Raw genomic sequence first — 27,273 nt, forward strand, 5'->3', positions numbered from 1 at the left:
TTATGAAATATAATTCAAACCAGATTTTTTTTCCATCTGTTTTTCGTTGTAAACTGAAAAAAGAAGAGCAGAAGCACTGCTGAGAAAGATTAAAGAACGCAGCCTAGTTTCTGTCAAATCCCGTTATAAAATCCCATCCAAAATGGACATGGCCGCCGCATATGTTACACTTGAGACCATCTCATGAAAACTCAACAACTACAAACTACACCCACCATGACAACAAAAATCAAAAGAAAACAAGCATATCCCCTCATCAATAAAATCTAATTCACCTGAGAACAGAAAAAAGGATAAAAAAAAAAAAAAAAACTGGAAAACTTACCCACTTCTTTCAATTCCCCAAGCTATCCAAGAAGCTCTGCAACTCTTTCAGACCCTCGGCCGATATACTACGCTGCACCCTTGGCCGTGGTGATGCCAAGTTAGGCGGCGGCTTCGAATGAAAGCACACCACTACCACAGCTAGATTGTCTCCACTCTTCCTCTTAAGAGCTTCATCCACCAGCTCCTTACAGCACATCACTGGGTCATTGTGTTCTTGGAGCTTCCGACGGGCAAAGTCCACCGCATTTTGGCTCCTGAAAACATCCCAAATCCCATCACAACCCATGATAAAAAACTCATCCTCTTCTGTCAGTCTCATGTTCTTCAGTTCAGGCTCTGCGCTCAAGGGCCCACCGTCCCGATCCTTCATCCCTTCCATGTGCCAGTCTCCCAAGGCACGGGCCACATTAAGTTGCCCGTTGAGATAGCCATCATAGACATAACCTCCAGATGCTTCAATCCTATTCTTCTCTCTGGTGCAGACTGGTTTGTGATCCCTTGACATCTCAATTGCTTTGCCCCGACGGCAGAGCACCGCACGGCAGTCTCCAGCGTTTGCAACCACCAATGACCTGCCACCAGGACAAGAATATAACCATGTTTGGACCCTTCAATATTGACGATACAAGAACACCCAAAGTTAAGCAAGAACCACAAATTGAGACTAAAATAACCTAAAATTAAACACCTAAAAATAAGATATAAATTATTTGGTGTCATTTGCAAATACAACACAACAAGGTTTAATACCATTGTCACTAAGTCACTGGAACAATATTTTGGTAAATTCAGAAAGATGGTATGCAATGATAACAAACTCTTTAGAGAGAAAAAAAAAAAATAGGAGAAGCATGACCTTCCAACAACAAGAGCGGCCAATGCAGTGGTACCGGATGCAAGAGCTGCGTCCACAGAGCAAGCTTCCGCAAAAGCAGTGTCCGTCTGTAGAAAAGCAGAAGCAACTGCCCTCTCAATTTCTATTGGGAAATCTTCATCCTTTATTATGAATTTCGGCAGATTGTTGCAGGCAAAGTCAGCAGCATGCTTTCCTCCATGCCCATCAAAAACCTGGCCCGACAAAAATTTAAGAAAACGTAAATTGGCAAAGTACTAAAAATGATTTGCATGATGGCTAAAATTGCAACAGAAAAGCAAAGTTATGACTGACTACCGTTGTTCTTAGACAGACTATCCAGAATGACCACCTGATTTCATGCCCACTAGGCCGAAATTCAGGTATCAACAAATGATGATGAGTCCACACTTTGTGAAATAAGGAGACCTTGAGAATTCTCATGGGAGGTAGCAACATGGATGTTTTGGTCTTTACACAAGGCATATTACAAATTTACAATCATGTCCCAACTGATTAGGGGGTATTTTTATTGGGGACACAATTTCGAAAAACCATTTGTACAGGCTGAGTAAAAGATAGAGGAAATACCCCATAGAAGGCACTGGGTCCTTCGCTGAAACTATCCAGCCCATAGTCATGCACAAAATTATCAACACAAATATATGCATCCTCCATGCTCTTCCGGTACCCGATATCAGCCCAACCACCAGAGCGAACAATTGGAAAGAACTCCGTCCCACAACCTTCTATACCCTTCTCAGTCTCAACAGGAACTCCTGTCTTTATCTGCAAAAGCTCTGATCAGTAACTCAATCTAGAAAAGCAATAAAAAAAAAAAAAAAAAACTTAGCCATCATCATCATTTTCTCGTTTGATAAGCATGCTTGATACCTCAAAGACTTTAAGGGTAGAAGCAATAAACTGTGCAAACTTGCTCCAGCAATTTCTTCTATATCAATTGTCCTTGTCACGCGATAAAAAGTTAACGGCAAAGAACACCAATCCCCAAGACAGTTGCCAAAATCAGCAACAACATGAGAATATGAAAACACTTGCAATGGTATAAGAGAAAATAAGACATAACACCACGGAAAATATATACTCGAGAATATGAAAACACTTGCAATTATATAAGAGAAAATAAAAGACATAACACCCCAAAAATTATATTTTTCCAGCCACACATGGAAAACAACCTCAAAGAAAATGAAGAAAGATGGGGAAAGAAATTGGAACCAAAGAGAAATGGGTAGCACACAAGGGAAGTGGCCATGTGAAAAAAAGTAGAAAGAGAAAAAAAAGCGGAAAAGGACAAAACTAAGGCCGTTTAGATACACGGATTTTAGAATTCGGGATTTCTTCAAAATTGTAGATGAGAGACAAGAGAAGAAGCGGACCAGCCGTCGTTTTCTGACTTCTCAACCTTCTTTCCGCAAAAAAGAAGTCTGGGTCTTCTGCTCGTTTCTGTTGGAGTTGGGTGGCCATTATGTAAGCGTCTTCGCTCATATTGTTCTTCCTCTTTGCTTTCAAACAAGATTTCACTTGGTCTGCTGACAACAGACCGGATGCTCCATCAGATAGAACATTAACCGTTTTTACAATACCAGCAGTCAGTAGCAGATCATCCCATGTTTCCAGGTTTTAGAAATCTAAGGATGCGGGAGAGATTTCTAAAACCTGAATTTCTTACTTAAAATCCAAGAAATGCTGTCAGGACAGCATACGGCAGCTTGATCATGAACCCTCGTTTACACTGTTTTCAAACTAAAAACCTGGATTCTAAAATCCACATATCCAAACGGCCCTAAGGGTCCTTTTGGATGTTCGTAATTTAAAGGGAGGGGTGGTAGAGCAATAAAAAGAAAAAATAATGTAGAATTAAAGTAAAAAATAATGAGCATTTGGTTGACAGAAAAATGAGTGGGGTGAGTCAAAATAAACCCAAGCCAAAACCGATGAACCTCGAAGAGGTGGAAGGTCTAGCACGAGCTTGATGAGCTTGACCCGGACACATCCGTGAACTATTTCGACGAAGAGGAAGAAGACGACCTGGCAAAGGTCCTCGAATCCTTCAACAAGGAGCAGCTGATAGAGCTCCCCGGCAACGCTTCCAAAAAAGATCCCAAACTTCAAGAGTGCAACGTCTTTTGACAAGGTCACCAAAAAATCATAGGGTTATGGATTCCTCCTTTTTCAAGCAACGCCGAACAGCTCAAAAAACCTCAAAAAAACCTTAAAGCAGCCACGGGCTATCCTCAACCACAGCATCACTAACAGGAAACCCTAAAGAGGAAGATCTATGTCGGCAATGTTCATTAGGAATTGACGACGAAGAGACTTTTTTCATTCATCCTCACTTCCAATCTGTTTATACGAAAACCAGATCGTCAGAATTCCATCAGAGGAGTGTGATTTTACCCTCACAGGAAGCAGCAGCAGCTGTGATCGCCCCATTTTCCCCTCACGGCATGCAGTAGCAACAGAAAACCACGGTTCTAAGAATGAGGAGAAGTCATCTTCGTTGCCTGTCTATGATGAGGAAAACTTCGATAGGGTTTCCAGGATGAAGAGCACAGCTTCTGTCAAATGCAAGGATTCGCACCTTCTAGTTATTTCAAGTCACTTACGGTGACATCTACGTCCAAGAGCTTCCCAATGAGAGTAGAGAAGCAGAGACGCAGAGCCGCCCAACTTTCCCTTTCTGTTTCCACGTTTTTCCTGTCTATTCGAGAGGAAAGAGCAACTGCTCTTATTTGGAAAATACAATGTTGACCGGGACTGCCGGACAGGCAGGGAAAACAGCCCGAAAGCTGTTCGGAATAAGAAAATGACGTCATTTTCCCTCCCTTCCCAAGAAGAACTGGATTATGGTGACAACCAAACAGTGCCTGAGGGTCTGTTTGGTAGCCATAAATTAGGGCTTGGCGGGGTTTTATGCTGTTCTTTAGGTGTCATATCAGCCAAATATGGTGTTTGGTTGCCAAAGGCAATTTCAAAAGCCCGGAATGATCTTGCATTGCCGGGGGACCCACATGGTTGCTGTGTCGCAGCCCCAAAAACGAACGCAAAATAGGTGAGTTTTTTTGCGTAAACCCCCTGGATTTGTTGTATGTCATTGAAACTCAAACAAAATGCTTCCCCTAGATTATGCTTCATCTCTCTACCACAATCCCGAAAGAGATCGTCAGATATTGCGGGTAAATCCTGTGCACGGACCATTTTGCGTAGGGGTGCAACTCGGGTCGAGTTCAACCCGAAAAAAAGGTCGGGTCGGGGTTGGGTTGACTTTTCCCAACCCGGGTTGAGGGTTTGGCAACCCGACCTGAGTGTAACGCGACATTAAGTCAACCCGGGTTGAGTTCAGGTTGAGGGTTTGGCAACCCGACCCGAGTGTAACGCTACATTTTTAATGATTTTTATTTTTTTAAGCTTAAAATCTCGGGTTGGGTCGGGTTATGTCGGGTCGGGTTCGCGGGGGGGGGGGGGATGGGGGGTTCCTCGGATCAGGTCGGGTTTGGGTTGGAAAAAGGGGTTCCTCAGTTGCACCCCTAATTTTGCGCTGACCTCCTCTCTGCTGCTCAAGTAGGTCATTTCACTCATTTTTCTGGAAAAAGTTCTACCGTTCGCTTCATAGAAAAACCATTTCTCTCGTTCTCACATAAACCTATTTTGGAGCCCTCTGCATTTCAATATCTGACAAATTCTCTCGTTCTCTTCAGAAAAACTATCTCGCATTCTCACAGAATAGCCCTTTTCGAAAATAGAAAAAGTTTCAGAAGACCGATCTAAAAAACCTATTTCAGAAACCTCTACATTGGAATATCTGATGATTTCTCTCCTTCATTCCACTAAAAAGAAAAATCGATAAGAGGAAGGAAGAGGTTAGTGGAGGAAGACAAGTTTCAGGTTAATTTGACGATTTCTCTTGTTCTCTTCACAGAAAAAAAAAAATCGGCAAGAGGAAGTAAGAGGTGTGTGGAGGAAGTCAAGTTTCCTGGTGAAACTTATTTTGTAACTGTGAAACAACTAGTTACTCCAAAACCTTAACCTGTTGGAGATGTTATTTAATCTTTTATAGTTTAAGGAGGTGTTACTTAATCTTTTATACTTTAACACTCCCCCTCACGCGTGACCCTTCTTTTTAGGGTTGGCCTACACGTGGCCCCTCTTTTTGGGATTGGCCATTGCATGTGGATTTGCTATCAAGGAGTTTGAACCAAGGACCTTTGCTTTGATACCATGTGAAACTACCAGTTAGGGCTGGCAATTTCACCCGAAAAAGCGGGGATCCGCCTCGCCCCGCCCCGTTTGGGGAGGGGATTCCCCGATTTGAAAGGGGAAGGGGAAGGGGAAGGGGATTATAAAAATTCCCCGGTGCGGGGAGGGGAAGGGGAAGGGGAAGGGGATGGAGTTGTCCCCGCCCCGCCCCGCCCCGCTAATCAATGCCATTTTTTTGTAAATTTATAAGTGTTTTTTTTAAGGAAAACTACTAGAAACTCTGTGGATCGGCTACAAGATTCCCCCAAACATAAACTTAGCTTGTCTTTTCCTTTTAATTAGCTTCTGAGAGCATTTTGGGAACTATAATAACCTTTTCACAAATGTTGAAATAATAAAGACAAGCTGAGAGCCTGAGACGCTGAGTGTATGCAATTATCAAAAAATCGTAGTGCAACAAAATTTTAGGGTTGGATTGCAGGTTTTAATTTTCAACAAGAAAAATTTAGCTACTAGAAATTTGTTTCATGTCAGCACTAGACTGAATTGCAGTTAAAGAAATAAGTCATTTGTTGATTTTGTTCTCTTCTCCATTCTCATTTCTCATGCTCATCTGGGGGTTAACATGCTATACAGAATGAACTAATGAACATTATTTTGCGTGTGTGAGCGCCCACTTATGGACTTTTAAAGTTCATTGTGACTACTGAAATAGTTACTTTTTGCACATTGGCTGTCTGTTAATGAAGGTAATCCTGGTGCTCATTTCCTATTTATCATTCCATAATTTATGCAGAAAATTGCTGAAAGATGAGGTCCTGTTGTTATTTATGTTTGTTGTCTCATCCATGCATTTCTGATTTTGTCCATCTGTTTGTTGATCACATGAATAGAATCATAGCATTCATCACAATATTGTCTATAATGGACGTAGAAGAAAGAAGCTATGTTTGCTGGTTTGATTGGGTTCCAAAGAGGGGGCGGGGCGGGGATTTTGTCCCCGAAGGATACGGGGAGGGGAAGGGGAAGGGGATTAGATATTCCCCGCGGGGAGGGGAGGGGGATTCCCCACCATCCCCGCAGAGGGGAAGGGGAAGGGGAGGGGGAAAATTCCCCGCAGAGGGGAAGGGGAAGGGGACCCCAACATCCGGCCCCGACCCGCCCCGTTGCCACCCCTACTACCAGTTACTCCAAAAGCTTAAGTTGTTGGAGAAGGTGTTATTTAATCTTCTATACTTCTTTTTTTTTGAAATGGTAAATAATTGAATACTTTAATACTTTAAACAGTGGAAACCCAGGTAAGTCACTGGGTTTTCCCATTCCTGTCTCCTCCCTACATTCTACCCATCCCACTTCTACACATGCATCCAAACAAACCCTAAAAGGATTGCAAAAAAAGAAGGGAGAAAGAGAAGGACGGAGAGCTTCAGAAGCATGAAGAGAAAAACCAAACCAGGGAAATGATGGAAGAAGATAATTGAAGGGGACACCACACAATGACACCCACATTGTGTCCGAATCATCCCGCATGGTTCTGTGGAAGGTTCCTTGTCACCCATTTAGGCAACTGGCAGTGGGCACGGTATGAAGTAGTAACTGACCGGATATAAAGAACCAGATCTGATGAAGCACGTATCATTCTATTGTCTCTTAATGCAACTATGAATCTCATGGAGAGTTTGATCCTGGCTCGGGATGAATGCTAGCAAGCAGTTTTCACTTTTCACTACAAAATCTGAAAGTTTATTTGATTGTCAAGATCATATTATAGTGTTCCAAAAGCAGAATAAGCTGTGAATGGCGCATTCCATCGTCAGTTAATTGCTTACCTAAGTGTGGTGCAAGGTTTTAAATGTCAGTTTTGGTGGCGAAAACGGAAACTGAAAAATTTCGGTTTCGGCCGAAATCATGTAAAATTTGGTTTAAAAATTGGTATTTTAAAATAAAAATCGGCAATTTCAGAGGAAATCTAGTAAATTTCAACAAAATTTCGGATTTTGGCGTAATTTTGCCGAAATCATGTAAAAAACGATTCAATGTACTTTCAGTTTTGGACCGAAACCAAAATATTTCGGCCAAAATTTAAAACGATGCAGTGGTGAATCAAACTGGCAGTTCAACCTTGTCAGATAAATGTAAAATAGGACCGAGTAATGGAGATGGATCAGAATAAAGATTCAAGAAACAGGTCATAGAAGAGAGACAGTGCAGTTGTACAGTAATAACTAGACCTAGTGGCAACTGTCAAGTCCTATGACTATCTAGGGTAACACAAGGTGTTCAAAACAACCTGATATGCAATGTTTTGAAAATCGGAATCGAATCGTAAATCGTAATAGGGGTCAAATCGTATCGGATCGTAAATCGTATCGTAAATCGTAAGATTCATTAAAAAATATAAAAAATATGTATAATAAAAAATTATAAATAAATTAAAGAATAAAAATAGCCAATTATTCATTTTTCATCCAAATTCATTAATTCAAACAGAAACTACTATGATTAGCATTCAATATTGTAATATGAATGGTTTGCTGACAAACTTGACACGTACTAATCATCTAATTCTCATCCAAACCCATGCATCTTAGTTAATAATCTTTAAAAAAAGACACAAGATCATATCAATTCTCAAAGTCTCAAACATCAAATGACAAATATCAATCATAAAAGATGGGAATCAATGCTGGCCTTATGATGGTAGTCTCCCACCTCGACTCCCACCTCGATGTGAGTAATGCCCTCAACAAATGCTTTGCGCTCTACTGGTTTGATTCGTTCGAAGTCCTACTCCTCCTCTGTCTTCTTCCTTCTAATGAGAGGGATTTCAGAGGCTTCTTGTAATATAAAAAGGAAATAAGGTCTTTTGAAAGAAAGACATATTTTCTTTTATACATAACTTTCTTCTTTTTTTTGAATGGTAACAGAAAGAACTTAATTTGGATAAATCGCATTAATCGTACAATTTACGATCGAATCGTAAGATTCAATAAAAAATCGTAAGATTCAGACAAATTAAGATTCAATCATGGGATTCAAATCATTTTGCCTAAGAATCGTAAATCGAACCGTAAATCGTAAGATTTTCAAAACAATGCTGATATGCCACACAAGGAAACCCTCCAATAACAAAACAGAATGAGGGACGGTGTTGTGATCCAAAACTGCCCATCCAACGTTGAGCCTCTAGCTCAATGGTCGCTTTGTTCATAAACCTGGAGGTCGGAGGCTCGATCCCAGCTCACCAAACAAAACAAAAAAGTTCTGATTTGTCAATTAGTAGGTTGGACTACATTCACACAGATCTTCTGCTTAGTGTACCCTATGTCAGTGAAGCTACGCATTTTTTCAAAATATATGCTTTATCTCTGTTTTCCCAAGAAATTGTATATTGATATTTTTTCAATAAAAATTTATGGAACTTCAAAAATTTGAAAATTCCTACTAAAAAAACAAAGAACTTCAGAGTGGAGAAGAATCTCACTTCTTAGGTATTGTTTTATACTACTCTTCTGCACTTTTTCCTTTTAAATGGGATATGCTCGTTGATGAAATTTATTAATATCAAGCGAAATAAGGGTTTTTCAAACTCACCCCCCTCAGATCAGTAATTTTGGGTAGAATCAATTAAACATGAAGCCCTCTCCTTGTTGGGAGTCTTTCTTCGAATACCATGATCTGGAGAGGGCTGGTCGAACAATAGAACATTGTAAGTAGGACTGTAGGAGATCTTCCCTCTATGCTGCTTCCAGGGAGTTTGATCTGCCGTTGACAGTCAGTCCATCACTCATTCTATTCCTTTCTGTCCCATTTGCTCGAACTTCAGACATGTCGAGTGCTGGCTAGTGGGAGGGGCAATCCCAACATTATCCTTTCAAAGCTTATCACACTCCCTGTCTGTTGATTGATAGGATCTGCTAGGAAGCAGGTACCCAAGAATTCCCAAATCTAAGATGTTTTGACCTCAGACCAACTGTTGGATATAAAAAACATTGTTAGACTGTCTGCACTAGTGCCTGCTTATAAACAATCCAATTCGAGTGTATACCAATAAGCTCCACGTGCATCATTGGAACTACAAAAAAAAGGGTTTTCTCGTTATCTCAAGTGGTGAAAAGCCAACGTAAAGATCCTTTTGATGCAGGTCGGGTAGGGATAGATCATTAATCATGCAGCTTTGATACCACTTGATGCAGAACTACCAGCAATGTATAATTTCCAATAAGAATCTTAAGGAATGGATGTAGGTAATCCAACAGTGATTTGATCTGCTATGAGTTCAGGTTGTAGGGATCTGATTCTAAAGGGAAAGGGGGACTTTTTTGCAGTAATTAGGGACTGTTGCGAGGTTTTATGGAGTGTCACAGGTTGTATGGGACTGTTATGGACTGAAGGTGGGCAAGAAATTGCTGCAGTTAATAGGGTTGGAGTGTCACAGGTTGTATTTGGACTGTTATGGGTGAATATGAAAGGGATTAATTGGGTTCTAGGGGCTGTTTTAGTACTGTATGCTGGTAGCTGGTTAAGCAGTCCTAACACTGCAGATACGGTTGCTAGTTAGGATTTAGTGGTTCTGATCCTAGATCAGAGATGGTCGAAGGTCAGACCTAGTACTTAAGGATGTTCAAAGACGGATGGTTTCTTGAGATCAAGGGCATCAAGGGTATAGGAGGAGGAATCAGCACTAAGGATGGAGTATAAAGATGAGGATTTCTGGGCAGTCGCAGGGTAGTAGCAGAGGTTTAAGACTGTAACAGAAGAGGAATAAAACTTCGGGATGTGGGACAGGTGCCGGTAGTAGGAGAAAAGAAGGTTTGGGTGATCTTGGATGGGAGATAGGCAGGACGGCAGCATCTGGAAGTCAATGGTATGGGTGTTGAAGGGAGTTTGGAGGCTCGTAGGTTGGGGTGATGGCTTGTAGGAATGGGAGATGGAAGGCTTTGAAAGCTTAAGGAAGCAGGCATTGCTGTTGTGAGATTGCAAGTAAGCAAATAAAAAATAAGAGAATATTATAAGAGATAGAGAGAGAGAGAGAGAGAGAGGAAAGATGAATACTTATGTGGGGTCTACTCCTAGGCTAGGTGAACACAATAGCTTTGGGGCATAAAAGCTTCTTTAATTCAATAGTTTATTTGGTTTCCTTCTAATGGTCATAGCCCTACAATACTTATAGACCCTTGGTACATGAGTTGCTAAAAAACTCCTAAACCATTTTAGAAAGTAGAATTCGATTCTAAATTAGTCTCAAAATAACTCAACAATACTAATTAACAACTTACTAAATTACTGGCCCCCCTCTCTAATGAATTCCGAATCAAAGAAGGGGCAAATCTAAATATGGTGCGGAAAGACCCAAATCGATATGAATGGAAGATGCCTCTGGAACTTGTTTTTCTCGGCCTATACATGATTGGGCAATCGGGGCGGGGCAATGAGCAAGCAAGAACAAGTCTTTCAATTGAGTTCGTCCTACGGCTTCAGATGGAAGAGGGGATCTAAGCAATCATGAACGAAAACGTGTCAAAGAGAAAGCCCCAAGGATTATTAAATGTAAATCTGTGCACGAACCTATGCAAACTGGGTTAAAATCTGTGGATAGCCTGGTTCCTATCGGCCGTGGTCAACAGGAACTCATAATCGAGGACCGACAAACTAGAAAAATAGGTGATTCTCTTAAATGTAAGTCACTTAAGTCATTACAGAATGACTTCAATGCCCTCACTTGAAAACAAAGGAACTACTATCCAAGGCCAAAAGGGAACAACTAGGGAGTAAAGCATGTGAACTGGTGTGAGTAAGGGCGTCAATTTTGGCTAAGGCTCGGAAGCTCGTTCGAGCTCGGCTCGAATCCTTAACGAGTCGAGCCGAGCCTGATCTAGGCCAAGCTCGGCTCGGCTCGTTAAGAATTTAATATATTTAAATATTATATATATATATATATATATACACACTAAAAAGGTTGTCCAGGGAGTGAACGGGGGAGGCAACATATGTCACTTCATTTTTGGAACCCCATTTGTTACTTGGACCACCCTCCATAGTGTAAAAAAAGTAGTCAAATTACACTAGATAGGGCTGTCCAGGGAAGATGAGGGGTGTGAACTTAATATAACCCGAGCTCGGTAAGGCTCGCGAGCCTGGCCGAGCCGAGCCGAGCCTGGTTCAAGCCCGAGCCGAGCCGAGCTTGGTTCAAGCCCGAGCCGAGCTTTTGAGCTTAACGAGCCGAGCCAAGCCTGGCCAAGCTCGGCTCGTTTACACCCCTAGGTGTGAGGTGGTGTGGACCTCGGATGAAGTGTACAATCCCCACATCTAGGCTCTAAAACAAATAATAAGCTGAAATGAAAGGTTCAAAATGCAAAAATAACAATAAAACCAATATAGAGTCTCTAAAACAATGTGGAACTGTGGTAAATACTAAACAAACGCTACCAAATTCAATAAAATATTGCATAAAAGAAAAATAACACATGTCCAGCAAATAATGACTACATCTAATGTCTAAGATGGCTGGATCACATCTACCAAGATGTGGGAAGGATTATGAAGCATTGCAGAACATGTAAATTATCCAATATAGGTGTAGGACACGGGATTATGTAAACCTCTTTCCCTAGGATCCGATATTTAAAATATATAAGAAGAATTTTGTAAACCTCTTCCCCTGGGATCCAATAATCCAACTATGTAACCTCTTCTAGTTCCAGCATTGCCTTGGCAACACATAAACATGGATTTTGTGTTGGCTCTTCCGCGTACTCAATGAGATTAGAATTTGATCATGACTGTTGCAAATTATTTTTCAACGATGGCCCATTCTCCTCCTTGTAAGAGAAATATAGATGCAAAATGTATTGCCGATTTACTTACAAACAAAACTTTGTGACAGCATAGAGGGCCAGAGTATATTGTATCAGATAAAAAAGTGAAGTTTGTGAGCCATTTTTAGAGCACACCATCGAGGAAACTAGATAGCAATCTCCAATATTCGAGTGCCAATCATCTACAAACTTAGGTGACTAACCACAATTTGGAAATTTTATTGAAAAGCTTGTTAAGTGATCAGATTTTAAGTTTAGTGTGTCCGCTTATAATAGTTCATTTAATCAGATTATAGGAGGTACTCCTTCTGAAGAGGATTAGGGAATCATGTTTTACATTTGACTCTGGTACATGATAGTGTTTGTTTGAGCACCCAATGCAGAGGTGTATGCTGAAGACACTAGTAGTGTGCATGAAGTACATAAAACCATTGAAGCAAATAATGAAATGTACAAGTTACAAACTCACTTGCAATATTGCCTAAAGAGTGTGAGGAAGGTGTTAGAAACATGGGATTTGTGAGGAAGGAATGATTTCCCAAAAGTAAATATCACAAGCTACAAACAAAGAAGATCAAGCCTTGTACGATTCTCGAGAAGGTTGGGCAGAACATATATTTCTTGGGGCTTCCTTTTGATCTTAGCGTGATCTTAATATCAGCCATATATAATTTTTTTAACTGAATATCAGCCATATCTAATGTGGTCATCTTTATGATTAACCAAGCCATAAGGCCCATAACGTCAAAGAGGGAAAAGAAGAAGTGGAGGCATCAATTGTTCAACTCCTGGAGAAAATTATAAAAGAGGTGGGAGACATAACCAGTGTCAGGACTCCTTATGTGTCGTAAGGCGCGTGATCAATTCGTCAATAAATGGAAAGGGCAAGTACCTACAAAAGAGTATATGTATTTCAACAGATGAGTCACTGACTCTGTTGCAAGGATCTCTAAGATTATTATGTAAAGATCAACTAGTCAAAGTCGAGCTCTTTCCTGTTGGGGGAAATTGATGTGGGGCAAGCACCGAAATTTGATTATCGAGCAAACGGAATCTGGCAAACAAATTTAGCAGAAAAGAGAACAAAACCTAAAAATGGATACCATCCAGTGGTACCACATGTCAATAAGGCATGGGACTTGGGGAAATCCATAATTCAATTTTTTCAGCAACTATGGGTATTGTCAAGAACTTCAGTCAGTTTGGGTGGGATGGGAATTTTGTGATGCATGTTTTGGTTTGAAACGTATCGACAAAGAAGCAAGGCATCACACCATAGCTCTTACATATTTTAGAAGTCTTTAGCAAAGCTAAAAGAATTGTGGAGTGGGTTGTTTTGATTATGAATTTTATTATTTGTGGTATATGTTTAGGTTGGTTTCGGGGAGACCATCCATGAAACCATATGCATAGTGCTTTACTTCCCAAATTGAGTTTAGGAGTTCATAAGGTTTTGAACTTCTTTTTAGCATGTTTGGGACATTTGTTGATGCCAGATGAAGAATTGAGATTGATTTGGGTTGATTATAGGGTTTAAAGAAGTATATAAGCTAGTTGATTTTTGGCAAGTGTTGATTTTTGGGATTATGAATAGTTTTCACAATTTAAGAAAACGAAAGATACTGAATTTAGATAATTTTTAGTTGATTTTTGGCAAGTGTTTAGTCACCGTTTTGGAGCCCTAGATTTTTCTTATCTAGTACAAGTTTTTCTTCCATAATTAGCACTTGATATTCCCAAAAAAGATAAAGAAAAAGGAAGCGTCGGCACCCTTTTGGGGCTTAAATCACAAGTTTTTAAATACATATATAAACAAATAGATGTATCACATAAGTTTTCTTTTAAAACTAGAGATGATTATTTACAGTTTTAAATAGAATCCCTCCTTTCACCCTATCAAATGGGGTACTCTTTTAGGAAAAAAAATAGCTAAATCAGAGGTGTACTGTTCACCCTTCCACTGAATTTGGGAAGAGAGAAGAGTTTAAATTCTGAGGAGAGCTTCAGACCCAAGTACCCAACTAGGAAGCTTCCTATTACAAAGTGGTCGCCTACCACAGTATTCTGTTATGAGCCTGATCTGCATCCCTCTATGACCATATATGACTTTTGAAAGTTGTAACCATTTAACACATAGCTGTTGCGAACCTTGCTATGTGCAGGCTGCTTTGATCAAGCAGGAATGTTGGACTACATTTTCATTTTCTACATCTTTGAACTCAAATTCACTTTATAAAGGAACCAAATAGAACCACCCCAAAAGAAAAGCTACATTTTTGTTTCCTTCTATCCCTAACCCATCTTCCCAACCAAATTTCATTCATATTGAGATTGATTTGGGTTGATTATAGGGTTTAAAGAAGTATATAAGCTAGTTGATTTTTGGCAAGTGTTGATTTTTGGGATTATGAATAGTTTTCACAATTTAAGAAAACGAAAGATACTGAATTTAGATAATTTTTAGTTGATTTTTGGCAAGTGTTTAGTCACCGTTTTGGAGCCCTAGATTTTTCTTATCTAGTACAAGTTTTTCTTCCATAATTAGCACTTGATATTCCCAAAAAAGATAAAGAAAAAGGAAGCGTCGGCACCCTTTTGGGGCTTAAATCACAAGTTTTTAAATACATATATAAACAAATAGATGTATCACATAAGTTTTCTTTTAAAACTAGAGATGATTATTTACAGTTTTAAATAGAATCCCTCCTTTCACCCTATCAAATGGGGTACTCTTTTAGGAAAAAAAATAGCTAAATCAGAGGTGTACTGTTCACCCTTCCACTGAATTTGGGAAGAGAGAAGAGTTTAAATTCTGAGGAGAGCTTCAGACCCAAGTACCCAACTAGGAAGCTTCCTATTACAAAGTGGTCGCCTACCACAGTATTCTGTTATGAGCCTGATCTGCATCCCTCTATGACCATATATGACTTTTGAAAGTTGTAACCATTTAACACATAGCTGTTGCGAACCTTGCTATGTGCAGGCTGCTTTGATCAAGCAGGAATGTTGGACTACATTTTCATTTTCTACATCTTTGAACTCAAATTCACTTTATAAAGGAACCAAATAGAACCACCCCAAAAGAAAAGCTACATTTTTGTTTCCTTCTATCCCTAACCCATCTTCCCAACCAAATTTCATTCATATTGAGATTGATTTGGGTTGATTATAGGGTTTAAAGAAGTATATAAGCTAGTTGATTTTTGGCAAGTGTTGATTTTTGGGATTATGAATAGTTTTCACAATTTAAGAAAACGAAAGATACTGAATTTAGATAATTTTTAGTTGATTTTTGGCAAGTGTTTAGTCACCGTTTTGGAGCCCTAGATTTTTCTTATCTAGTACAAGTTTTTCTTCCATAATTAGCACTTGATATTCCCAAAAAAGATAAAGAAAAAGGAAGCGTCGGCACCCTTTTGGGGCTTAAATCACAAGTTTTTAAATACATATATAAACAAATAGATGTATCACATAAGTTTTCTTTTAAAACTAGAGATGATTATTTACAGTTTTAAATAGAATCCCTCCTTTCACCCTATCAAATGGGGTACTCTTTTAGGGAAAAAAATAGCTAAATCAGAGGTGTACTGTTCACCCTTCCACTGAATTTGGGAAGAGAGAAGAGTTTAAATTCTGAGGAGAGCTTCAGACCCAAGTACCCAACTAGGAAGCTTCCTATTACAAAGTGGTCGCCTACCACAGTATTCTGTTATGAGCCTGATCTGCATCCCTCTATGACCATATATGACTTTTGAAAGTTGTAACCATTTAACACATAGCTGTTGCGAACCTTGCTATGTGCAGGCTGCTTTGATCAAGCAGGAATGTTGGACTACATTTTCATTTTCTACATCTTTGAACTCAAATTCACTTTATAAAGGAACCAAATAGAACCACCCCAAAAGAAAAGCTACATTTTTGTTTCCTTCTATCCCTAACCCATCTTCCCAACCAAATTTCATTCATATTGAGATTGATTTGGGTTGATTATAGGGTTTAAAGAAGTATATAAGCTAGTTGATTTTTGGCAAGTGTTGATTTTTGGGATTATGAATAGTTTTCACAATTTAAGAAAACGAAAGATACTGAATTTAGATAATTTTTAGTTGATTTTTGGCAAGTGTTTAGTCACCGTTTTGGAGCCCTAGATTTTTCTTATCTAGTACAAGTTTTTCTTCCATAATTAGCACTTGATATTCCCAAAAAAGATAAAGAAAAAGGAAGCGTCGGCACCCTTTTGGGGCTTAAATCACAAGTTTTTAAATACATATATAAACAAATAGATGTATCACATAAGTTTTCTTTTAAAACTAGAGATGATTATTTACAGTTTTAAATAGAATCCCTCCTTTCACCCTATCAAATGGGGTACTCTTTTAGGAAAAAAAATAGCTAAATCAGAGGTGTACTGTTCACCCTTCCACTGAATTTGGGAAGAGAGAAGAGTTTAAATTCTGAGGAGAGCTTCAGACCCAAGTACCCAACTAGGAAGCTTCCTATTACAAAGTGGTCGCCTACCACAGTATTCTGTTATGAGCCTGATCTGCATCCCTCTATGACCATATATGACTTTTGAAAGTTGTAACCATTTAACACATTGCTGTTGCGAACCTTGCTATGTGCAGGCTGCTTTGATCAAGCAGGAATGTTGGACTACATTTTCATTTTCTACATCTTTGAACTCAAATTCACTTTATAAAGGAACCAAATAGAACCACCCCAAAAGAAAAGCTACATTTTTGTTTCCTTCTATCCCTAACCCATCTTCCCAACCAAATTTCATTCATATTGAGATTGATTTGGGTTGATTATAGGGTTTAAAGAAGTATATAAGCTAGTTGATTTTTGGCAAGTGTTGATTTTTGGGATTATGAATAGTTTTCACAATTTAAGAAAACGAAAGATACTGAATTTAGATAATTTTTAGTTGATTTTTGGCAAGTGTTTAGTCACCGTTTTGGAGCCCTAGATTTTTCTTATCTAGTACAAGTTTTTCTTCCATAATTTGCACTTGATATTCCCAAAAAAGATAAAGAAAAAGGAAGCGTCGGCACCCTTTTGGGGCTTAAATCACAAGTTTTTAAATACATATATAAACAAATAGATGTATCACATAAGTTTTCTTTTAAAACTAGAGATGATTATTTACAGTTTTAAATAGAATCCCTCCTTTCACCCTATCAAATGGGGTACTCTTTTAGGAAAAAAAATAGCTAAATCAGAGGTGTACTGTTCACCCTTCCACTGAATTTGGGAAGAGAGAAGAGTTTAAATTCTGAGGAGAGCTTCAGACCAAGTACCCAACTAGGAAGCTTCCTATTACAAAGTGGTCGCCTACCACAGTATTCTGTTATGAGCCTGATCTGCATCCCTCTATGACCATATATGACTTTTGAAAGTTGTAACCATTTAACACATAGCTGTTGCGAACCTTGCTATGTGCAGGCTGCTTTGATCAAGCAGGAATGTTGGACTACATTTTCATTTTCTACATCTTTGAACTCAAATTCACTTTATAAAGGAACCAAATAGAACCACCCCAAAAGAAAAGCTACATTTTTGTTTCCTTCTATCCCTAACCCATCTTCCCAACCAAATTTCATTCATATTGAGATTGATTTGGGTTGATTATAGGGTTTAAAGAAGTATATAAGCTAGTTGATTTTTGGCAAGTGTTGATTTTTGGGATTATGAATAGTTTTCAAAATTTAAGAAAACGAAAGATACTGAATTTAGATAATTTTTAGTTGATTTTTGGCAAGTGTTTAGTCACCGTTTTGGAGCCCTAGATTTTTCTTATCTAGTACAAGTTTTTCTTCCATAATTAGCACTTGATATTCCCAAAAAAGATAAAGAAAAAGGAAGCGTCGGCACCCTTTTGGGGCTTAAATCACAAGTTTTTAAATACATATATAAACAAATAGATGTATCACATAAGTTTTCTTTTAAAACTAGAGATGATTATTTACAGTTTTAAATAGAATCCCTCCTTTCACCCTATCAAATGGGGTACTCTTTTAGGGAAAAAAATAGCTAAATCAGAGGTGTACTGTTCACCCTTCCACTGAATTTGGGAAGAGAGAAGAGTTTAAATTCTGAGGAGAGCTTCAGACCCAAGTACCCAACTAGGAAGCTTCCTATTACAAAGTGGTCGCCTACCACAGTATTCTGTTATGAGCCTGATCTGCATCCCTCTATGACCATATATGTCTTTTGAAAGTTGTAACCATTTAACACATAGCTGTTGCGAACCTTGCTATGTGCAGGCTGCTTTGATCAAGCAGGAATGTTGGACTACATTTTCATTTTCTACATCTTTGAACTCAAATTCACTTTATAAAGGAACCAAATAGAACCACCCCAAAAGAAAAGCTACATTTTTGTTTCCTTCTATCCCTAACCCATCTTTCCAACCAAATTTCATTCATAACAATCATGAACTATCTCAAATCCAGAACGAGAAAACAAACCCAAATCACAAAACCCATGAATCCAAGCAAAAATAAATGACTTACAAGAGATGAATGACGAACTAGGGTTTTCTTGCAAGGCGATGAGAAGCGATTAGTGCTTTTGAAACACTGCCGATGAGCTCCTGTGAGGGGATTCGGTGGGAGACTCTCGCTTGAGCTCCCATTCTCTCCATCTTTACTTCCTTCCATCATAAACCATTACATTCTCCTTTCCAAAACCCTAACCCTAATCTCCTTTCCACGCACAGAGAATAAGCCACCTCAAGACCGAAATTTGTAGGGTTTTAGAAACAAAAGAAGGTGGAGATTTTCACGGAAAAGGAATATTTTTCTAGGGTTTATTAAAAACGGAGCTAGGGCGAGCTTTCTTATGCGTGTACGCAACGGTTGGGAAAAGACACGTTTTTAGGGTTTTTGAGGGAGCTTTTCTACAGAGCATTTATAAGCGTGCATCAGCTTTGTTGCAGAAACTCCGGACCACGTGTGAAACACAACTGAATGTAAAAAGGGAAAATACACTTAGGCTCTGTTCACTTGTTTTCCAGGAAAGGAAATGAAAAGGTTTCCGGGAATCTGACGTGGCATTAGGAAAACAAATTCAAGGAGACTGTGTAGGAAAAGGTTTCCCGTGCCCGTTCACGTGCGCAGGAACTGTGCAGGAAAAGGTTTCCCGAGAAACTGCTTGCTCACCTTTTTTCACTAATTTTTCCGGGAAAGCAAATCCGACCAAAATAGTGGGATTTGGTTTCCCACACTTGTGAGAAAAGAGACATTTCCACATCATTTTGGCAATTTACATGTCATTATTTGACATTTTCCACCTAGGCTTGTTACTTTTTCGAGAAAGGAAGTGAACACCAGAATTCTGTCTTGTCAAGGAAAAAAGAGGCTATTTTCCAGGGATTTGCTTTCCCGGGAACGCAAGTGAACAGAGCCTTAGACCCAGTGGTTTCTCACAGATCCAGCTTAACCACTAATGTTTAAAAAGTTACAAGCACCCCCCCCCCTCCCCTTTTTCAATTTGTGTCAGGTAGACCCCCTCAGTTGACGGTTCGTCCATAGATTGAAGGGTTAGGATGATCCTATGGAGCTGATTTTTTGGGCACACAAATTGAAACCACATGGGGTCTATCTGTAACTTTTTTAACATTAGGGGCTAAGCTGAATGTGTCAGAAACCACAAGAGGTCTAAGTGTATTTTTCCCATGTAAAAATTGAAGTTCTATAAAAGAGTTTTTATATGATGCCTGATCGACCATGCCCTTGAAAAAAGAGCCACCCTTGATATTTGATCCAACAGTAGCCCCCTATTTCATCTTTTTAAGGGGCTGTTGTTGGATCAAACATCAAGAGTGGCGCTTTTTTCAAGGCATGCCCAATCGGGCATCATATAATTTCTCGTTCTAAAAATACGCTTCTCACTTCCAAGAAAAGACAAAGCTAACCCATGAAACCATAGTTTGATTTGCTTGATTGTGAAATGACTGATTTGCAATTGAGATTCTATTCAAAGACTATGACAGTTTGAAACACAATCAGGGTTGGGATCAAAAGTCTTGTGGGTCCCACATAGGGACATGCAAGTATAATTTTGATGAACCACAAGGTCTAGGAATGAAAAGTCCCTCGGGGAAGGTCTCGATAACCCCGGTGTGCCTCCGAGAATGGAAAAGTCTCTCGGGAAAGATCTTGATAACCCCAATGTACCTCCGAGGATGGAAAAATCGCTCTAGAAGATCTCGTAGTACTCACGTTGCTCCCGAGTCTAGGGGAAATTGTTGGGGGTTCCACACAAAAGCAAAGAGACCCAACATTGAAAACGAGAGTAGATGTGGAGGGGCTTATAAGGACATGAGCACCCTACCCTTAACAATAGCTTTTAATGGTGAGTACTACCCAGGTCCCAACATCTCTTTCTCTCTCCCAACATTAAAAAAAATGCCCACAAAAGAAGTGATGCCCATCTCCAGTGAAATGTTTCTTTCCGGCGCAAGTTGGAAATCCCCATCAGTACTTGGCTAACATGCACTTAAACAGCTCTAAGCTTGTGTTTGTTTTTTTTTTTGTTTTTTGTTTTTTTTTATGGGTAAGCTGGCGTTAGGTAGACCCCTACCGGTATATTTAATAGAGAAAGATGATACAATAGCAAGAACAAGACCATTGCCCAATCCTTAGAACAAGGCCTAAGGAGGAGGGCTGAACGAACAGGGTCTTGATACCCTTGAAGACAAACTCAAAACAAGCAAGAGAAAAAAGAATACACGAGCTGTCTTTGAGCAATTGGTGGAGTTAGGGAGGCACGTGATCCTTGGAGCCGATCCTCATAGTTAGGTGAAGCCATGCTTACTGTGATCCAGGAGGTCTATCATCTTCTAGCTAAACTTCCTTATTCTATGGCTCTTCCTCAACTTCTGAACCTCTGAAGATTCTGTTTTTCTTTGATGGAAGAGTTCAACTTTCTTTTGTTGGGGGCGCTCCTCTTCACCATCTTCATGTTCTGACTCTTCTACGGAGGAGGAGTACTCTATTTTAGACCTAAGCCTTTCACTTTCCGCAGCTTTCTTGGCTATTCTTTGCATGGGCTTTGAGACCTTAGCTGGTTTAACTTTCCCTCCAATTCTCTATATGAGTCAAGAGGAGGCTTGTATAGTAAATCATTCATGGGTAGCAAATCAGTTGTCCTTCGATTAAATGACGTTTTTCTTAGATGAGATGATGTCCTTATCTCCTAATTTTGACAGTGGTTATTCTCTGTCCACAGACATGTTTCAACTTTTATTGACCAGTGGTTATTCCTTCTCATGAAAACTTTAACGTGCTTTTCCTCTTGTTGGGATAATTAAAATGTCAATTAAATATGGAATAATAATGACACTACTCTCCCAATTTTTCACTTTTCTAATTAGGTGCAAAAATCTATTTTAATTCTCAAATATAGGGGTGTAAACGAGCCGAGCCGAGCTTCGTTAAGCCCAAAAGCTCGGCTCGTTAAGCCCAAAAGCTCGGCTCGGTCAGGCTCGGCCAGGCTCGCGAGCCTTACCGAGCTTTTTTTCACACTCCTCATCTTCCCTGGACAGCCCTATATAGTGTAATTTCACTACTTTTTTTACACTATGGGGGGTGGTCCAAGTAACAAATGGGGTTCCTAAAGTGAAGTGACATATTTTGCCTCCCCCTTTTACTCCTTGGACAACCCTTTTAGTGTATGTATTAATATATAATATATATATTTAAATATATTAAATTCTTAACGAGCCTTAACGAGCCGAGCCTGGCCTAAATCGGGCTCGGCTCGTTAAGCTTAACGAGCCTGGCGAGCCGGCTCGGCTCGGCTCGTTAAGGATTCGAGCCGAGCTTTTTTCGAGCCGAGCTCGAGCGAGCTTCCGAGCCCGAGCCAAAATTGACACCCTTACCCAAATAGCTACTAAAGAGCAATAAAAAACTGTTTAATTAATAGAGCAATCATTGCCATGATCAAATCACAGGATATATTTGACAAGTTGTGAACTAGAAATAGTTTTCACGTCCTTATCCTCTTATTGGGATAGATTATATATATATATATATATATATATATATATATATATATATATATATATATATATATGAGGAAAGTGAAGCTACACCGCCGGCTTAAAATACAATGTGCCCACATTGTTTTGGTGATCCAAACCATTCATTTGATTGGCTCTCACATAGATAGGGTGTCCACCAAAAATCAGCTCCATAGGATCATCCCAACCCTTCAAACTGTGGAGGCAAAAATGGACAAATTTGTGAAGGTTTTTACACGTTCATTTTTGCCTCCACAAATCGTAGGGTTGGGATGATCCTATGGAGCTGATTTTTGGTGGACACTCTATCTATGTGAGGGCCAATCAAATGAATTCTTTGGATCACCAAAACAATGTGGGCCCATTGTATTTTAAGCCGGCGGTGTAGCTAAGTTAGCTACACCGGCGGTGTAGCTTCACTTTCCTTAAAATAGAGAGAGAGAGAGAGAGAGAGAGAGAGCATTTCCTACACACTTGTGTAGGTAAGTTACCTACACACTACCTTAAAATACAGTGGGGGCCCACATTGTTTGGGTGATCCAAACAATTCATTTGAATGGTCCTCACATAGATAGGGTGTCCACAAAAAATAAGATTTATAGGATCATCCCAACCCTACGATTTGTGGAGGTAAAATGGACGTGTATAAAACCTTCACAAATTAGTCCATTTTTTGCCTCCATAGTTTGAATGGCTAGGATGATCCTCTGGATCTGATTTTTTGTGGACACCCTATCTATGTGAGGACCATTCAAATGAATGGTTTGGATCACCCAAACAATGTGGGCCCCCACTGTATTTTAAGGTAGTGTGTAGGTAACTTACCTACACAAGTGTGTAGGAAATGTTCTATATATATATATATATATATAGAGAGAGAGAGAGAGAGAGAACGGTTCCTACACACATGTGTAGATAAGTTATCTACACACTAGCTTAAAATACAGTGGGGGCCACATTATTTGGGTGATCCAAACCATTCATTTTTAAGGCCCAAAGGATTGGGATGATCCTATGGATCTGATTTTTTGTAGACACCCTATCTATGTGAGGGCTTTTAAAATGGATGGCTTGGATCACCCAAACAATGTGGGCCCCCACTGTATTTTAAGCTAGTGTGTAGAGAACTCTCTACACATATGTGTAGGAACCGTTTTCTCATATATATATATATATATATATGTATTTATTTTATTTTATTTTTAATGACAAGATTTTTTTCAAGTAAGAAAAGGAGTCTCTAATTTAGGCAGAGATTCGTTTAGAACGAGAAATCCCAATCTATGAACACAGTCACAGGCTAGATGATTTGTCTCCCAGCTACCTGATCTCCGAACATGTTGAGAGTGAACCGGAAAGCCCCTACACTCTATCTCAATTTTTATCTATCAAACGGAAGAATTTCCAAGGGTGGGAATGACTCCCAACCATCCATCTAATAACATTAAGAGAGTCATCATCCACCATAAGTATGGCCAAGATAGTACTAGTTTGATTCCCTGTGATAGAGCTCTGCTTCACTGGTCCTTAAATCCAATTGAACACCCAAGAACTTCCATCTGACTAATCAACCCCATCTCTCAAATGACCCCCCACTATTGATGGTCTATGACCGCCAAAGCTCAACCTATCAAAGCAATTTTAGCTAAACATGATTTTTTTTTTTGCAGGGGGGGGGGGGGGGGGGGTCCCCATGCTAGAGGTAGTGGTCTCCACGCTAAGTGCTTTAACAAATCTCCTTCCAACATCGATTAAGGTCAGATTTTAAGAAGAATTTAAAGCCTCGAAGAGCTCTTGCCCGAGAAATAATAAGGGAGGTGACTTTGAGCCCCTTTTAGTAGCCAAATAGTAGCCACGGTATTTTTGAAGAGGCGAGAATTTCTCTTCTTCTTGAGAACCCAAATAGTAGCCACTAGAGCCAACTTCCAAAGGATATTCCCTTTCTTGGGCCAAGGAGAATAGTACAAATTATCCAAGAGGCCAGCTAAACTGAGAGGGAACACCCAAGACACGCCAAAAGTGATCAAGCACGCAACCTCAAACCACTCTGGCATACCTGCAATGGAGAAGCATATGATCGACCATTGAGGTGGAGGCTCATTCCCATGTATCCGTTGATGTTGTAAGAAAAAAATACATGCTGGCCATGTTTGGAAACCATGGATTTTTTCCATGGAATATTAGATTACTAACTCTTGAGAGAGAGAGAGAGAGAGAGAGAGAGAGAAAGAGAATTTAGAGGGCATGAGTGGACAGATAGTGCGAAGTGGCTGGAAAATATAGAAAGAAATAACCCTATTTTGAGTACATTGTTTCTTTTGCCTTGTTCTTTTTAGCCATTGATCACCCTCTCTTAATTCTCTCCCTCTCCCACCCTTATTGTCCCTCTCCCATCACCTGATAAACTTCATGGAATACCATGTTGTGTCACATAGGTCGCCAAGTGTAGCTTAAAAATCAGCCTTTCATTTTTACAACGAGAGAACATTTCCTACACACTTGTGTAGGTAAGTTACCTACACACTACCTTAAAATACAGTGGGAGCCCACATTGTTTGGGTGATCCAAACAATTCATTTGAATGGTCCTCACATAGATAGGGTGTCCACAAAAAATCAGATCCATAGGATCATCCCAACCCTACGATTTGTGGAGGTAAAATGGACGTGTATAAACCTTCACAAATTAGTCCATTTTTTGCCTCCATAGTTTGAATGGTTAGGATGATCCTATGGATCTGATTTTTTGTGGACACTCTATCTATGTGAGGACCATTCAAATGAATGGTTTGGATCACCCAAACAATGTAGGCCCCCCACTGTATTTTAAGGTAGTGTGTAGGTAACTTACCTACACAAGTATGTAGGAAATGTTCTCTCTTTTACAATACTAGCACAGCTACCAAAAAATAATCTATACTGTATATAATTAGAAAATTGTGCCATCATGCACACACAAGTCATTAAGTTATTTAAAATCACATAAATGTGTAAATGACTCGATGCATTGAACACTTTTTACAAAAGAGAAGTCATTCAAAAGCTTCCAAATGTAAATTTTCTGTAGAAAACAGTCTCAAGATATGGATGTATCAATGTGCTCTTTGAAAGCCCTCCTCATATTTCCAAGTACTACGTCAGAAGGGTATATTTGTTAGTTTAGCAAAAGATAAAGAAAAAATTGGGTGAGTGATAAATGCACCCCCTTTTTTCCTACTACGTCTTGTAGTAATATGTACCACAGTAGATATTTGATCCAACGACATCCTATGAAAAAATTGGCTGCCCAGCTCCCTCATTATAAGTTTGATGGGCGAACACCTATAAAACTCTTAAATACTTTACATAACAAAGAGTAAATTTTAGGTAATCGACATATCTGAGTTTTTACATGAGGGCGATAGATAGTTTCACCCTCCCTGGAGTACGCATTCACCCCCTTATGCTGTGAACAGTGGACAACTTTAAAGCTTTTTGACGTCAAATCACATTAACAAGGGGGCAAACCGTCCATTTGATTAAGGGAGTTACAAGATTTTACATGGTGTAAGCCCGTATTATAAAAATTGTATTGTACGGGCTGCACCACAGGATGATCTAAACCGCCCATTTGATGGACCAAGATGAAAATAGGTCGTGCCCAAAAATTCATTTATGTGGGAACATAATATGATGTACACCTCTATATATAAGAGGGCTAGGATCATCCCATGTATGAATTTTTGGGCACAGCCTATTAACGTTGTGGCCCATCAAATGGACGGTTTGGATCATACTATGGCATGGCCTGTACGATACTTTTTGAAAAATACTGGACTATACATGTGAAAACTCTCTACTAGTTAATTATGAGATTTTATATGTTATATGAATGTAAAGTAAAGTATTTTCTAAAAAGTAAGGCCCAATTCATAAGATGATCCAAACTGTTCATTTGTTGTGCACGATATAAGTAGGTTGCACGCTAAATCATCTCCATAGGATGATCTTAACCCTCCGATCTATAATGGGATTGCCCGCTATAGAAACATTTATAGATTGAATGGTTAGGATCATCCTACGGAGATGATTTACGTGATGCAACCTATTTATGTTGTGGCCCTATAAATGAACGGTTTGGATCATCGTATGAAGTGGACCCCATAGTATTTTTTGAAAAATGCTCGGCCCTACTCAAAATTAAGTCGAGTTTTCGAATTAAAACCCGACCCTACTCAAGACCATGGTTTCAAATTTCAATTTCGGAATGCGTATTGGTCTTCAACAAAACCAAAATTTCAAAATTTCGGTGAAATCCGACGAAATCAATTAAGAAAATATTTTATGTAGTACAAAATTTCAGCCGAAATTTTGAGATAATATTAAATAATAGATAAAATCCAAATTTTTTGGGATATTCCTTAAATTTCGGACCGAACGAAATTTTATACTGTCTCGGGTTTACCCCCATTTCGATTTTGGTCTCGACCGAAACCCAAGATTTCGGATTTCAGTCGAAAATTCAAGCCACGCCAAAATCCCATGATTTCTAAACCCTACCTACGAGGGTTGGCTTAGAGAAGGAAAGGGGGCAAATATACCACTTCTCTATTTTTTTCATATTTAAAAAAATAAAGAAAATTAGGGAGCATAAGAGATTGGCTTATAATTCGCAGCCATTAAAAATTCCCCGACAGTCACTTTTATCATTGCCAATCATTAATTACACCGATGACTTTGATGAACTTGAATTTATATTTGACATGTAGGCCAGTAATTGCTGGTAGATACATAGATTAAAATCATCTACCCACTCTTGACTCAAAGTCAAAAATTTTGAAATCTAGTATTCAAAATTTTTAAATTTTACTCGTTTACAGAGAGTTCTCATTTTAGACCACATCAAAATTGTTAGAAGATTTTTTAAGAACCGTTGCAAAAGACAACATAGGTGGTGACTCTAAAAACAACCTTCGATCTGATGATCATTAACATGAACTTTATTTAACAAATTTGATGAACTAAGGGTGGGCCCACACTTTGCTTTTA

The 27,273-nt window shown here is 39.2% G+C and overlaps 1 protein-coding gene across 1 annotated transcript; it reads right to left on the reverse strand.

Moving 5' to 3' along the window:
• Positions 1–89: 89 nt before the first annotated feature.
• On the reverse strand, positions 90–19,132 carry DBP1 (DNA-binding protein phosphatase 1). Its single transcript, XM_077355579.1, has 4 exons — positions 18,735–19,132; positions 1,772–1,969; positions 1,184–1,395; positions 90–899 (listed from the first exon to the last, which is right to left on the reverse strand). Exons 1-4 carry the CDS (start codon positions 18,882–18,884, stop codon positions 335–337), a joined length of 1,125 nt encoding a protein of 374 aa, XP_077211694.1. The 5' UTR covers positions 18,885–19,132; the 3' UTR covers positions 90–334.
• Positions 19,133–27,273: the final 8,141 nt, after the last annotated feature.

This window comes from Tasmannia lanceolata, unplaced genomic scaffold (assembly GCF_043159265.1).
Source record: "Tasmannia lanceolata isolate RefF3 unplaced genomic scaffold, GAP_Taslan_0.1 ptg000015l, whole genome shotgun sequence".
Taxonomy (NCBI): Eukaryota; Viridiplantae; Streptophyta; class Magnoliopsida; order Canellales; family Winteraceae; genus Tasmannia; species Tasmannia lanceolata.